The sequence below is a fragment of the Oncorhynchus gorbuscha genome, unplaced genomic scaffold, assembly GCF_021184085.1.
Source record: "Oncorhynchus gorbuscha isolate QuinsamMale2020 ecotype Even-year unplaced genomic scaffold, OgorEven_v1.0 Un_scaffold_1037, whole genome shotgun sequence".
NCBI lineage: Eukaryota > Metazoa > Chordata > Actinopteri > Salmoniformes > Salmonidae > Oncorhynchus > Oncorhynchus gorbuscha.
This window is the reverse complement of record NW_025745943.1, coordinates 183,645-198,350: the sequence shown is the minus strand read 5'-3', so window position 1 is coordinate 198,350 and position 14,706 is coordinate 183,645. Positions and strand designations below refer to the sequence as shown.

General features: G+C 37.3%; 1 protein-coding gene across 2 annotated transcripts in view; it reads right to left on the bottom strand.

Annotated features, from left to right (window-relative positions):
* Nucleotides 1–6,467: 6,467 nt before the first annotated feature.
* LOC124021069 (charged multivesicular body protein 2b-like) overlaps nt 6,468–14,706 on the bottom strand; it is a 45,763-nt gene continuing 37,524 nt past the window's right edge. The window contains exons 5-7 of one of the 2 annotated variants that reach the window (XM_046336388.1): nt 8,354–8,460; nt 7,048–7,167; nt 6,468–6,972 (exon numbers count right to left, since the gene is read on the bottom strand). In XM_046336388.1, coding sequence (XP_046192344.1) covers nt 7,054–7,167; nt 8,354–8,460 — 221 coding nt within the window. In that variant the 3' untranslated portion in view covers nt 6,468–6,972; nt 7,048–7,053. Of the gene's footprint in view, nt 7,168–8,353; nt 8,461–14,706 lie in introns of both variants that reach the window. The other variant, XM_046336387.1, reaches the window with a different exon arrangement.

The window sequence follows — 14,706 nt, the reverse complement described above, 5'->3', positions numbered from 1 at the left end:
TAACTAGGCCATAGTCAGACTAACTAGACACTGTAGCTAGCTACATTATTACCTAACTAGGCCACAGTCAGACTAACTAGACACTGTAACTAGCTACATTATTACCAAACTAGGCCAGTCAAGACTAACTAGACACTGTAGCTAGCTACATTATTACCTAACTAGGCCACAGTCAGACTAACTAGACACTGTAACTAGCTACAAGTATATGTAACGTTAACGCTTCAATCTGACAAACTGTAAAAAGCAACTTCAAAACTGAAAGTGCAGACATTAATTCCACTAGAGGCCTTATTAAACACGTTCACGAGTCTAATGTTGGTAAACTACCAGCTAAACTAAAACTAACTAAAGTGTGAACTGAAGATAACTTGGCTAACAAGCAAGCTACCCGAAAACGACTTGCCAATGCATTTTCCCCGTAGCTAGCTAGCTACTATAATGCATTTTGAAAAGGGTGAATTAGGATATAACATATGTGACATTACAGGGGAGAGGAAAACAGGTTGGTTTATTGGTTTCTAGCTAGCCATTTACGGGTTGTTATCCGTCTGTTTGAGGGGGGAATTAGGTTGGTTGGCTAGTTAGCCTTAGCATAGATTAGAGAAAGGAGCTCTGGCTAGCTAGCTAGCTACCGTTAGCTAGTCTGTACTGGGGAAAACAAGTCTTTTCCTCTCTCTCTCTCCCCAAAAAGGTGTAATTCCAATACATTGCTTTACCTTACAGAACCGTACACAATATAACTTGCTTTGAAGTCCGTATTCTTCACTCGAACTACTGACAAATAAACTCTTCAATTGTTGTTTAAAAGCTTCTAACTGAAATTCACTCTCTTCTTCCGCCATACTGCTTGTCTCGCCTAGCGCGTAGCTACAGCGGCTAAAACGCGACGCGGCCGAGCGTAATCGCGGTCGAGAGATTTGATTGGATGAAACTCACGTCTGTCTTGTCCTACGGCGGAAAAAGACGTCTTGTGATTGGAGGACATCATCTAAAAATAATTTAAAAATACGCCCCTACATTGAAAGGTATCTTGCGTGTTTATATATTATGGGTTACATTGGAACAGTGTTGCAACGTGTTTGATTAACGTTTCTTTTTGAACGTTGTCGCCAACCTAATATTGAACGAGTCAAATTAGTGATTTTTATCTGTCTGTGTCTCTCTCATTTCAGAACGGCGGCCTGATCAAAAACACGTTATATCTTTCCATTCCGTTGATTGGTTGACATGAGATGATATTGGATTTGTGCTCATTTATTAATTAACAGGTGACACCAGCGCGCCTACCTTTATAAATCCATCCCCTACTGTCTCGGTAAAATGAATCAGTTCTGGCTGTTGATTCCAAGGAGGATTAGGTCACAGTTGAGCAGCAGGTGACCAATGTTTATAACTGTTTCATTTATGGAATGCTTTGGGGAAAAAAAACCTTCCTCATCCTTTGAGTTTGTCAAACAATTTGGTTTATGCAAGTTAATTTTTATCTACCTTTACCCCTTATTTCTCTGCCATTTTAAAACCTACTATGTAAAGGCAGTATATGTAACCTGGAATTGGCATGTGTTTTAAACGTAGCCGATGTGAATATGACGGCGAAGAGCCGATTAGACCATTTTGAGATGCTACCCCGTGTGGTTCATACTAGCCCCTCACCCTTTGAGTAAGGGGGGTCCTTTTTCTTCAGACCGATTCCTCAAAAGGTAATTGATCGCTGTCTCATTGCATCATGTCCTTATTGATCCTGTTTTGGCTCCAGTTCCCCTGTAGGTTGCAGTAGTTCAGGACTCTTGTTGACCACCATGTCAACAGGTGGTCCTACACCACATGACATCACCCAGCACCGTAACGGCCACTGTGCAGACTATACTGTACGTTTTACCTGACCAATCATATCGTTATTATCCTATGATTTTATATATATATATTTTTATATTTATGTATTTACATTTATTTATTTTTTATTTATGTATTTATATTTATTTATTTTTTATTTATGTATTTATATTTATTTATTTTTTATTTATGTATTTATATATATTTATTTTTTTATTTTTTATTTATGTATTTATATATATTTATTTATATTTATATATATTTATTTATGTATTTATATTTAGTTATTTATGTATTTATATATTTATGTATTTATATTTATATATTTATTTATATATTTATATTTATTTTAACTGTTGTGAATATACTATGTCTGTAAGGATGACAGACTAATTTCCCCATGAGGGGATGAATTAACGTTCATCTCAGGGGTCGTGGGCTGGTTGGTAATCATCTTGTCCTGCTGCTGTGGAGAGTCCCAGTCGTTATCGGCGACAACATAGTGACGGCTCAGATCTTCTGGGAGAGGCTGTGGATGATACTGTGAGGTGCAGAGTACTGGACAGATGCAAGGTCAGAGGGCCAAAGATTTCTCCATATTCCCTATATAGTGCACTATTCTTTCTCCGTATTCCCTATATAGTGCACTATTCTTTCTCCGTATTCCCTATATAGTGCACTATTCTTTCTCCGTATTCCCTATATAGTGCACTATTCTTTCTCCGTATTCCCTATATAGTGCACTATTCTTTCTCCGTATTCCCTATATAGTGCACTATTCTTTCTCCGTATTCCCTATATAGTGCACTATTCTTTCTCCGTATTCCCTATATAGTGCACTATTCTTTCTCCGTATTCCCTATATAGTGCACTACTTTAGACCAGGGCCCTATTCCCTATATAGTGCACTACTTTAGACCAGGGCCCTATTCCCTATATAGTGCACTACTTTAGACCAGGGCCCTATTCCCTATATAGTGCACTACTTTAGACCAGGGCCCTATTCCCTATATAGTGCACTACTTTAGACCAGGGCCCTATTCCCTATATAGTGCACTATTCTTTTTTTTAGACCAGATACTTTTGGGAATACGCTGACATTTTGAATACAACAAGTGACATAAGTGGAGGCATCACTAGTTAATGCAAAGATGTTTTATTTTCAGGAATAAGCACATTTTCTAAAGACTATTTCTCTGACTGGTGTTTCAGTCACTTTTTAAAGATGGTGAGTAGACATTTTAACCTACATACACAAAGTGATGGTTCATATTAACAGTTGAGGTATCAGCATGACTTCCTCTTCTCTTCCTGGTCAAGGTGTACGACTCCATGTTGACTCTCCCCAGAGACCTGCAGAACCATCATCTCCATCTTGGTCTCCATGGTCGCCAGCATCGCCGGGATGGGGAAAGTGCAACAGCTGCCCGGCCCGAGGGTTCCGGAACAGAGGCCCAGGTTGCCACGGCAGCTGGGGTTCTGTTCCTGATTTGCCGGGGTGCTGAGTCTGTCTCTCAGCTGGACAGCTCAGTGTCATCATTGACTTCTGTAATCCTCTGGAACACCAGGGCTTAAAGAGCTGGGTGCAGCATTAGACCAGGGTCCTATTACCTATATAGTGCACTACTTTAGACCAGGGCCCTATTACCTATATAGTGCACTACTTTAGACCAGGGCCCTATATAGTGCACTACTTTAGACCAGGGCCCTACTACTTTAGACCAGGGCCCTACAGAACCCTATTCCCTATATAGTACACTACTTTAGACCAGAGCCCTATAGAACCCTATTCCCTATATAGTGCACTACTTTAGACCAGGGCCCTATATAGTACATTACTTTAGACCAGGGCCCTACAGAACCCTATATAGTACACTACTTTAGACCAGGGCCCTATAGAACCCTATTCCCTATATAGTACACTACTTTAGACCAGGGCCCTATATAGTACACTACTTTAGACCAGGGCCCTATATAGTGCACTACTTTAGACCAGGGTCCACTGACAGCTTTCTGTTTCAGACTGAAGATCTAATGAAGTGCCTTGTATATCTGATGAAATAAATGTATTTATTTATTTACACTTTCTCAAAACGAGAGGATAGCAGAAAAACAAAGATGACTGTTGGGCCGGAACAAATCCCTGCAGGAGCGTAGCTCCCCAGGACAAGAGTTGGCCACCACATCACAGCTCTAAGATATCAGAGCCGTGTTCACAAAGCATCTCAGAACAGGAGTGCTGATCTAGGATCAGGTCCCCTCTTATTCATTATGATCAGTAGTAGTGCTGATCTAGGATCAGTTCCCCCCTTATTCATTATGATCTAGGATCAGGTCCCCTCTTATTCATTATGATCAGTAGTAGTGCTGATCTAGGATCAGGTCCCCCCTTATTCATTATGATCTAGGATCAGGTCCCCTCTTATTCATTATGATCAGTAGTAGTGCTGATCTAGGATCAGTTCCCCTCTTATTCATTATGATCAGGTCCCCTCTTATTCATTATGATCAGTAGTAGTGCTGATCTAGGATCAGTTCCCCCCTTATTCATTATGATCAGGTCCCCTCTTATTCATTATGATCAGTAGTAGTGCTGATCTAGGATCAGTTCCCCTCTTATTCATTATGATCTAGGATCAGGTCCCCTCTTATTCATTATGATCAGTAGTAGTGTACCTAGGATAGGATAAGTAATCCCTCTCACCCCCCCCCCCTTAAGATTTAGATGCACTATTGTAAAGTGACTGTTCCACTGGATGTCATAAGGTGAATGCACCAATTTGTAAGTCGCTCTGGATAAGAGCGTCTGCTAAATGACTTAAATGTAATGTAAATGTAGTGCTGATCTAGCATCAGTTTTGGCTTTAGGTTATAATGGATAAGAGGGACCTGATCCTAGATCAGCACTACTACTGATCATAATGAATAAGAGGGGACCTGATCCTAATGAATAAGAGGGGACCTGATCCTAGATCATAATGAATAAGAGGGGAACTGATCCTAGATCAGCACTACTACTGATCATAATGAATAAGAGGGGACCTGATCATAATGAATAAGAGGGGACCTGATCCTAGATCAGCACTACTACTGATCATAATGAATAAGAGGGGACCTGATCCTAGATCATAATGAATAAGAGGGGACCTGATCCTAGATCATATTGAATAAGAGGGGAACTGATCCTAGATCAGCACTACTACTGATCACAATGAATAAGAGGGGACCTGATCCTAGATCAGCACTACTACTGATCATAATGAATAAGAGGGGACCTGATCCTAGATCATAATGAATAAGAGGGGACCTGATCCTAGATCATATTGAATAAGAGGGGAACTGATCCTAGATCAGCACTACTACTGATCATAATGAATAAGAGGGGACCTGATCCTAGATCAGCACTACTACTGATCATAATGAATAAGAGGGGACCTGATCCTAGATCATAATGAATAAGAGGGGACCTGATCCTAGATCATATTGAATAAGAGGGGAACTGATCCTAGATCAGCACTACTACTGACCATAATGAATAAGAGGGGACCTGATCCTAGATCATAATGAATAAGGGGGGAACTGATCCTAGATCATATTGAATAAGAGGGGAACTGATCCTAGATCAGCACTACTACTGATCATAATGAATAAGAGGGGACCTGATCCTAGATCAGCACTACTACTGATCATAATGAATAAGAGGGGACCTGATCCTAGATCAGCACTACTACTGATCATAATGAATAAGAGGGGACCTGATCCTAGATCATAATGAATAAGAGGGGATCTGATCCTAGATCAGCACTACTACTGATCATAATGAATAAGAGGGGACCTGATCCTAGATCATAATGAATAAGAGGGGATCTGATCCTAGATCATATTGAATAAGAGGGGACCTGATCCTAGATCATATTGAATAAGAGGGGAACTGATCCTAGATCAGCACTACTACTGATCATAATGAATAAGAGGGGACCTGATCCTAGATCAGCACTACTACTGATCATAATGAATAAGAGGGGACCTGATCCTAGATCAGCACTACTACTGATCATAATGAATAAGAGGGGACCTGATCCTAGATCATAATGAATAAGAGGGGATCTGATCCTAGATCATAATGAATAAGAGGGGGCCTGATCCTAGATCATAATGAATAAGAGGGGATCTGATCCTAGATCATATTGAATAAGAGGGGATCTGATCCTAGATCAGCACGACCACCCTGAGAGGCTTTGTGCGTACGAGCCCTGTTGAAGTCCCCTACTGGTTCAGTGGCGTCATTACTGACAGACATGTAATAACATTGAGATCCAGTCGGCCTCAGAAGCCCAGGTTTCCGTGACATTTGGAAGGACGGCGTCACTAGACGAAGACGCAGTAGTGTCTCACACACCTGTGAAACTCGCCCTTGAGATACACACACACACAGAGCTAGCAGTCCCGCTGTTGTACGGACCTGTTCTGGAAAGGACAGCTTGGGAAGTAAGACAGGGAGAGGTGGGGCTAAGTGGGGGGGTGAAAGGTAGTTTCAGATTCTACTGTTCATGCATTCAAAATGGAAAGATATGTCTGACAATGAGTATAATCATCAGTTACACATGCAATTCAACTTTCCAGTTTCTTTGTTTAATTGATAGGCTGTTGTTAACTTTAAATCTTGATAAATCCCGTGACCTTTTGGAGCACTGCCCTGGAACTAAAGCAGCATTCTCCTTTACTTCCTGTTCTAGAACTCCACACAGGTGGAAAACCTGTTGGGGCGCGTTCAGTAGGACGAAAACGTTTTTGCAACGTTCAGATAGGAATGTGCTGTACAGAACAAAAACACGCCTCTATGACGTGTAGAATGAGACTCTTATTCGTTACACTTTATTGTATCAGCAACGTTCTACAACGTTAGGCTACTGAACGTGGTTTCCTTGTTATTCAAAACTCACTCTCCTTGTGTGGCCCACTGCGTAGACCCAATACACAGCAGGACCTCTACAACTACATCAAGTGCCATCTACAGTCATATAGACTATATATATAAATATAATAGTGTCACTATATCCCAGAAAAGGCATGTCAGAAACTGAGCAGGGGGAGTTGTGTGTGTCCAGGCACAGGGTGTGTGTGTGTGTGTGTGTGTGTGTGTGTGTGTGTGTGTGTGTGTGTGTGTGTGTGTGTGTGTGTGTGGTGTGTGTGTGTGTGTGTGTGTGTGTGTGTGTGTTAGTCCACTCCCAAGGCTTTGAGCTGTCGTTCGATGTCTTCGTCTGAGATGCCGTCTGATTTGGTGGCAGAAGAGGTGGGTTTGTTTCTGCTGGTTGAAGGAGCGTTCACCATCTACGATCAATAAGAACAACAAGTGAATCAACTCAACCTTGATTCTCCCAAGTGAATCAACTCAACCTTGATTCTCCCAAGTGAATCAACTCAACCTTGATTCTCCCAAGTGAATCAACTCAACCTTGATTCTCCCAAGTGAATCAACTCAACCTTGATTCTCCCAAGTGAATCAACTCAACCTTGATTCTCCCAAGCATACACCATTCATAGTATTTCCACAGGACTTAGTGTCCTGTCCAGGGGGTGTCCTGTACATCAAGCTGTCTCACTACAGAAACAGGAGATAGACTAGTGTCCTGTCCAGGGGGTGTACTGTACATCAAGCTGTCTCACTACAGGATATAGACTAGTGTCCTGTCCAGGGGGTGTCCTGTACATCAAGCTGTCTCACTACAGAAACAGGAGATAGACTAGTGTCCTGTCCAGGGGGTGTCCTGTATATCAAGCTGTCTCACTACAGAAACAGGAGATTCAGCTCCTGCCTTATGGGCCATTCTGGCTCAGACAAGGCTAACTTACTTTACAGAGTATTTCCATAGAGCTGCAGAATGACATCCCCAGTAGGACCCTAACCCAGTGGGACCCTAACCCAGTAGGACCCTAACCCAGTAGGACCCTAACCCAGGAATACCCTAACCCAGTAGGACCCTAACCCAGTAGGACCCTAACCCAGTGGGACCCTAACCCAGTGGGACCCTAACCCAGTGGGACCCTAACCCAGTGGGACCCTAACCCAGTGGGACCCTAACCCATTTGAACCCTAACCCAGTGGGACCCTAACCCAGTGGGACCCTAACCCAGTGGGACCCTAACCCAGTAGGGCCCTAACCCAGTAGGGCCCTAACCCAGTGGGACCCTAACCCAGTGGGACCCTAACCCAGTGGGACCCTCACCCAGTTGAACCCTCACCCAGTGGGACCCTCACCCAGTGGGACCCTCACCCAGTGGGACCCTTGTCAGCCAATCAGCATTCAGGGCTGGATCCAGACAGTTTATAATGCTAGATACAGGTCCAGTTTCCCCAGACACTGACTAACCCTGGTTCTATTTCAGATCTACATCTGGGAAACCAGCCCCAAGGATCTCGTTCAGGGTTTAGTCTGGATTTATTCTGGCTTTATTAAAAATCAGGTACATCATCGAGAACACATTTTATTTGACAATAAAAACACCAATGTCTCACCTTTCCTGATATCTCGATGCCGATCTCGTCCAGAACCTGGTTAACAATGCTATCAGACTCCTCCTCGTCTCCAGACTCGTCAAAGATCTCATCCAACGTGTCGTTAACTGAGAGAAGGAGACAGAGAGATGACTCCTATTAAAACACACACACATCCACACACACACCTCCCCACACACACACACATCCCCACACACACACACACACACACACACACACACACACACCACCCCACACACACACACACACCTCCCCACACACACACACCTCCGCACACACACACCTCCCCACACACACACACACACATTACCTGTCAAAAGTCTGGACACACCTACTCATTAAAGGGTTTTTCTTTATTTTTACTATTTTCTACATTGTAGTATAATAGTTAAGACATCAAAACTATCAAATATCATGTAGCAACCAAAAAAAGTGTTAAACAAATCAAAATATTTTATATTTGAGATTCTTCAAAGTTGCGACCCTTTGACCTTGATGACAGCTTTGCAACACTCTTGGCATTCTCTCAACCAGCTTCACCTGGAATGCTTTTGCAACAGTCTTGAAGGAGTTCCCACATATGCTGAGCACTTGTTGGCTGCTTTTCATTCACTCTACGGTCCAACTCATCCCAAACCATCTCAATTGGGTTGGGGTCGGGTGACTGTGTAGGGCGATGTTGGTTTTCTGTGCTTTAAAATTCTAAATAAAATCACAGACACCAGCAAAGCACCCCCACACCTCCTCCTCCATGCTTCAATGTGGGAACCACAAATGGCAGTCTAATGTCCAGAAACCACAAACCAGTCTAATGTCCATTGCTCGTGTTTCTTCGCCCAAGTAAGTCTCTTCTTATTGGTGTCCTTTAGTAGTGGTTTCTGTGCAGCAATTCGACCATGAAGGTCTGATTCACGCAGTCTCCTCTGAACAGTTGATGTTGAGATGTGTCTGTTATTTGAACTCTGTGAAGCAATTATTTGGGCTGCAATTTCTGAGCCTGGTAAACTCTAATGACCTTATCCTCTGCAGCAGAGGGAACTCTAATGAACTTATCCTCTGCAGCAGAGGTAACTCTGGGTCTTCATTTCCTGTGGCGGTCCTCATGAGAGCCAGTTTCATCACAGAGCATGATGGTTTTTGCGACTGCACTTGAAGAAACTTTCAAAGTTCTTGAAATGTTCCGTATTGACTGACCTTCATGTCTTAAAGTAATGATGGTCTGTCGTTTCTCTTTGCTTATTTGAGCTGTTCTTGCCATAATATGGACTTGGTCTGTTACCCAATAGGGCTGTCTTCTGTGTACCACCCCTACATTGTCAACACAACTGATTGGCTCAAATGCATTAAGGAAAGAAAGAAATCCCTCTAATTAACATAAGGCACAGCTGTTAATTGAAATGCAATAATAGCATGTAGTACACTATGTAGGTATTAATAGCATGTAGTACACTATATAGGCATTAATAGCATGTAGTACACACTATATAGGTATTAATAGTAGTACACTATATAGGTATTAATAGCAGTACACTATATAGGTATTAATAGTAGTACACTATATAGGTATTAATAGCATGTAGTACACTATATAGGTATTAATAGCAGTACACTATATAGGTATTAATAGCAGTACACTATATAGGTATTAATAGCATGTAGTACACTATATAGGTATTAATAGTAGTACACTATATAGGTATTAATAGTAGTACACTATATAGGTATTAATAGTAGTACACTATATAGGTATTAATAGCAGTACACTATATAGGTATTAATAGCAGTACACTATATAGGTATTAATAGCATGTAGTACACTATATAGGTATTAATAGCATGTAGTACACTATATAGGTATTAATAGTAGTACACTATATAGGTATTAATAGCAGTACACTATATAGGTATTAATAGCATGCAGTACACTATATAGGTATTAATAGCAGTACACTATATAGGTATTAATAGCAGTACACTATATAGGTATTAATAGCATGTAGTACACTATATAGGTATTAATAGCATGTAGTACACTATATAGGTATTAATAGTAGTACACTATATAGGTATTAATAGCAGTACACTATATAGGTATTAATAGAATGCAGTACACTATATAGGTATTAATAGTAGTACACTATATAGGTATTAATAGTAGTACACTATATAGGTATTAATAGCAGTACACTATATAGGTATTAATAGCAGTACACTATATAGGTATTAATAGCATGTAGTACACTATATAGGTATTAATAGCATGTAGTACACTATATAGGTATTAATAGCAGTACACTATATAGGTATTAATAGCAGTACACTATATAGGTATTAATAGCAGTACACTATATAGGTATTAATAGTAGTACACTATATAGGTATTAATAGTAGTACACTATATAGGTATTAATAGCATGTAATACACTATATAGGTATTAATAGCATGTAATACACTATATAGGTATTAATAGTAGTACACTATATAGGTATTAATAGTAGTACACTATATAGGTATTAATAGTAGTACACTATATAGGTATTAATAGTAGTACACTATATAGGTATTAATAGCATGTAATACACTATATAGGTATTAATAGCAGTACACTATATAGGTATTAATAGCAGTACACTATATAGGTATTAATAGTAGTACACTATATAGGTATTAATAGTAGTACACTATATAGGTATTAATAGCATGTAGTACACTATATAGGTATTAATAGCATGTAGTACACTATATAGGTATTAATAGTAGTACACTATATAGGTATTAATAGCAGTACACTATATAGGTATTAATAGCATGTAGTACACTATATAGGTATTAATAGCATGTAGTACACTATATAGGTATTAATAGCATGTAGTACACTATATAGGTATTAATAGCAGTACACTATATAGGTATTAATAGTAGTACACTATATAGGTATTAATAGTAGTACACTATATAGGTATTAATAGTAGTACACTATATAGGTATTAATAGCAGTACACTATATAGGTATTAATAGCAGTACACTATATAGGTATTAATAGCAGTACACTATATAGGTATTAATAGCATGTAGTACACTATATAGGTATTAATAGTAGTACACTATATAGGTATTAATAGCAGTACACTATATAGGTATTAATAGTAGTACACTATATAGGTATTAATAGTAGTACACTATATAGGTATTAATAGTAGTACACTATATAGGTATTAATAGTAGTACACTATATAGGTATTAATAGTAGTACACTATATAGGTATTAATAGCAGTACACTATATAGGTATTAATAGCAGTACACTATATAGGTATTAATAGCAGTACACTATATAGGTATTAATAGTAGTACACTATATAGGTATTAATAGTAATACACTATGTAGGTATTAATAGCATGTAGTACACACTATATAGGTATTAATAGCATGCAGTACACTATATAGGTATTAATAGCATGCAGTACACTATATAGGTATTAATAGCAGTACACTATATAGGTATTAATAGCAGTACACTATATAGGTATTAATAGCAGTACACTATATAGGTATTAATAGTAGTACACTATATAGGTATTAATAGCATGCAATACACTATATAGGTATTAATAGCATGCAGTACACTATATAGGTATTAATAGCAGTACACTATATAGGTATTAATAGCAGTACACTATATAGGTATTAATAGCAGTACACTATATAGGTATTAATAGTAGTACACTATATAGGTATTAATAGTAGTACACTATATAGGTATTAATAGCATGTAATACACTATATAGGTATTAATAGCAGTACACTATATAGGTATTAATAGTAGTACACTATATAGGTATTAATAGTAGTACACTATATAGGTATTAATAGTAGTACACTATATAGGTATTAATAGTAGTACACTATATAGGTATTAATAGCATGTAGTACACTATATAGGTATTAATAGTAGTACACTATATAGGTATTAATAGCAGTACACTATATAGGTATTAATAGCATGTAGTACACTATATAGGTATTAATAGCAGTACACTATATAGGTATTAATAGCAGTACACTATATAGGTATTAATAGTAGTACACTATATAGGTATTAATAGTAGTACACTATATAGGTATTAATAGTAGTACACTATATAGGTATTAATAGTAGTACACTATATAGGTATTAATAGCAGTACACTATATAGGTATTAATAGTAGTACACTATATAGGTATTAATAGTAGTACACTATATAGGTATTAATAGCAGTACACTATATAGGTATTAATAGCAGTACACTATATAGGTATTAATAGTAGTACACTATATAGGTATTAATAGCATGCAGTACACTATATAGGTATTAATAGTAATACACTATATAGGTATTAATAGCAGTACACTATATAGGTATTAATAGTAATACACTATGTAGGTATTAATAGCATGTAGTACACACTATATAGGTATTAATAGTAGTACACTATATAGGTATTAATAGCATGTAGTACACTATATAGGTATTAATATAGTACACTATATAGGTATTAATAGCAGTACACTATATAGGTATTAATAGTAGTACACTATATAGGTATTAATAGCATGTAATACACTATATAGGTATTAATAGCATGCAGTACACTATATAGGTATTAATAGCAGTACACTATATAGGTATTAATAGCAGTACACTATATAGGTATTAATAGCAGTACACTATATAGGTATTAATAGTAGTACACTATATAGGTATTAATAGTAGTACACTATATAGGTATTAATAGCATGTAATACACTATATAGGTATTAATAGCAGTACACTATATAGGTATTAATAGTAGTACACTATATAGGTATTAATAGTAGTACACTATATAGGTATTAATAGTAGTACACTATATAGGTATTAATAGCATGTAGTACACTATATAGGTATTAATAGCATGTAGTACACTATATAGGTATTAATAGTAGTACACTATATAGGTATTAATAGCAGTACACTATATAGGTATTAATAGCATGTAGTACACTATATAGGTATTAATAGTAGTACACTATATAGGTATTAATAGCAGTACACTATATAGGTATTAATAGCAGTACACTATATAGGTATTAATAGTAGTACACTATATAGGTATTAATAGGAGTACACTATATAGGTATTAATAGTAGTACACTATATAGGTATTAATAGCAGTACACTATATAGGTATTAATAGTAGTACACTATATAGGTATTAATAGCAGTACACTATATAGGTATTAATAGCAGTACACTATATAGGTATTAATAGCAGTACACTATATAGGTATTAATAGCAGTACACTATATAGGTATTAATAGTAGTACACTATATAGGTATTAATAGTAGTACACTATATAGGTATTAATAGTATGTAGTACACTATATAGGTATTAATAGTATGTAGTACACTATATAGGTATTAATAGCAGTACACTATATAGGTATTAATAGCATGCAGTACACTATATAGGTATTAATAGTAGTACACTATATAGGTATTAATAGTATGCAGTACACTATAATAATAATAATAATAATATATAATATATGCCATTTAGCAGACGCTTTTATCCAAAGCGACTACAGTCATGTGTGCATACATTCTACACCCGGGGATAACCCACTACCCTGGCGTTACAAGCGCCATGCTCTACCAACTGAGCTACAGAAGGACCACTATATAGGTATTAATAGCAGTACACTATATAGGTATTAATAGTAATACACTATATAGGTATTAATAGCAGTACACTATATAGGTATTAATAGCATGTAGTACACACTATATAGGTATTAATAGCATGCAGTACACTATATAGGTATTAATAGCAGTACACTATATAGGTATTAATAGCAGTACACTATATAGGTATTAATAGCAGTACACTATATAGGTATTAATAGCATGCAGTACACTATATAGGTATTAATAGTAGTACACTATATAGGTATTAATAGCATGTAGTACACACTATATAGGTATTAATAGTAGTACACTATATAGGTATTAATAGTAGTACACTATATAGGTATTAATAGCATGCAGTACACTATATAGGTATTAATAGCATGTAGTACACTATATAGGTATTAATAGCAGTACACTATATAGGTATTAATAGCAGTACACTATATAGGTATTAATAGCAGTACACTATATAGGTATTAATAGCAGTACACTATATAGGTATTAATAGCATGTAATACACTATATAGGTATTAATAGCAGTACACTATATAGGTATTAATAGCATGTAGTACACTATATAGGTATTAATAGTAGTACACTATATAGGTATTAATAGCAGTACACTATATAGGTATTA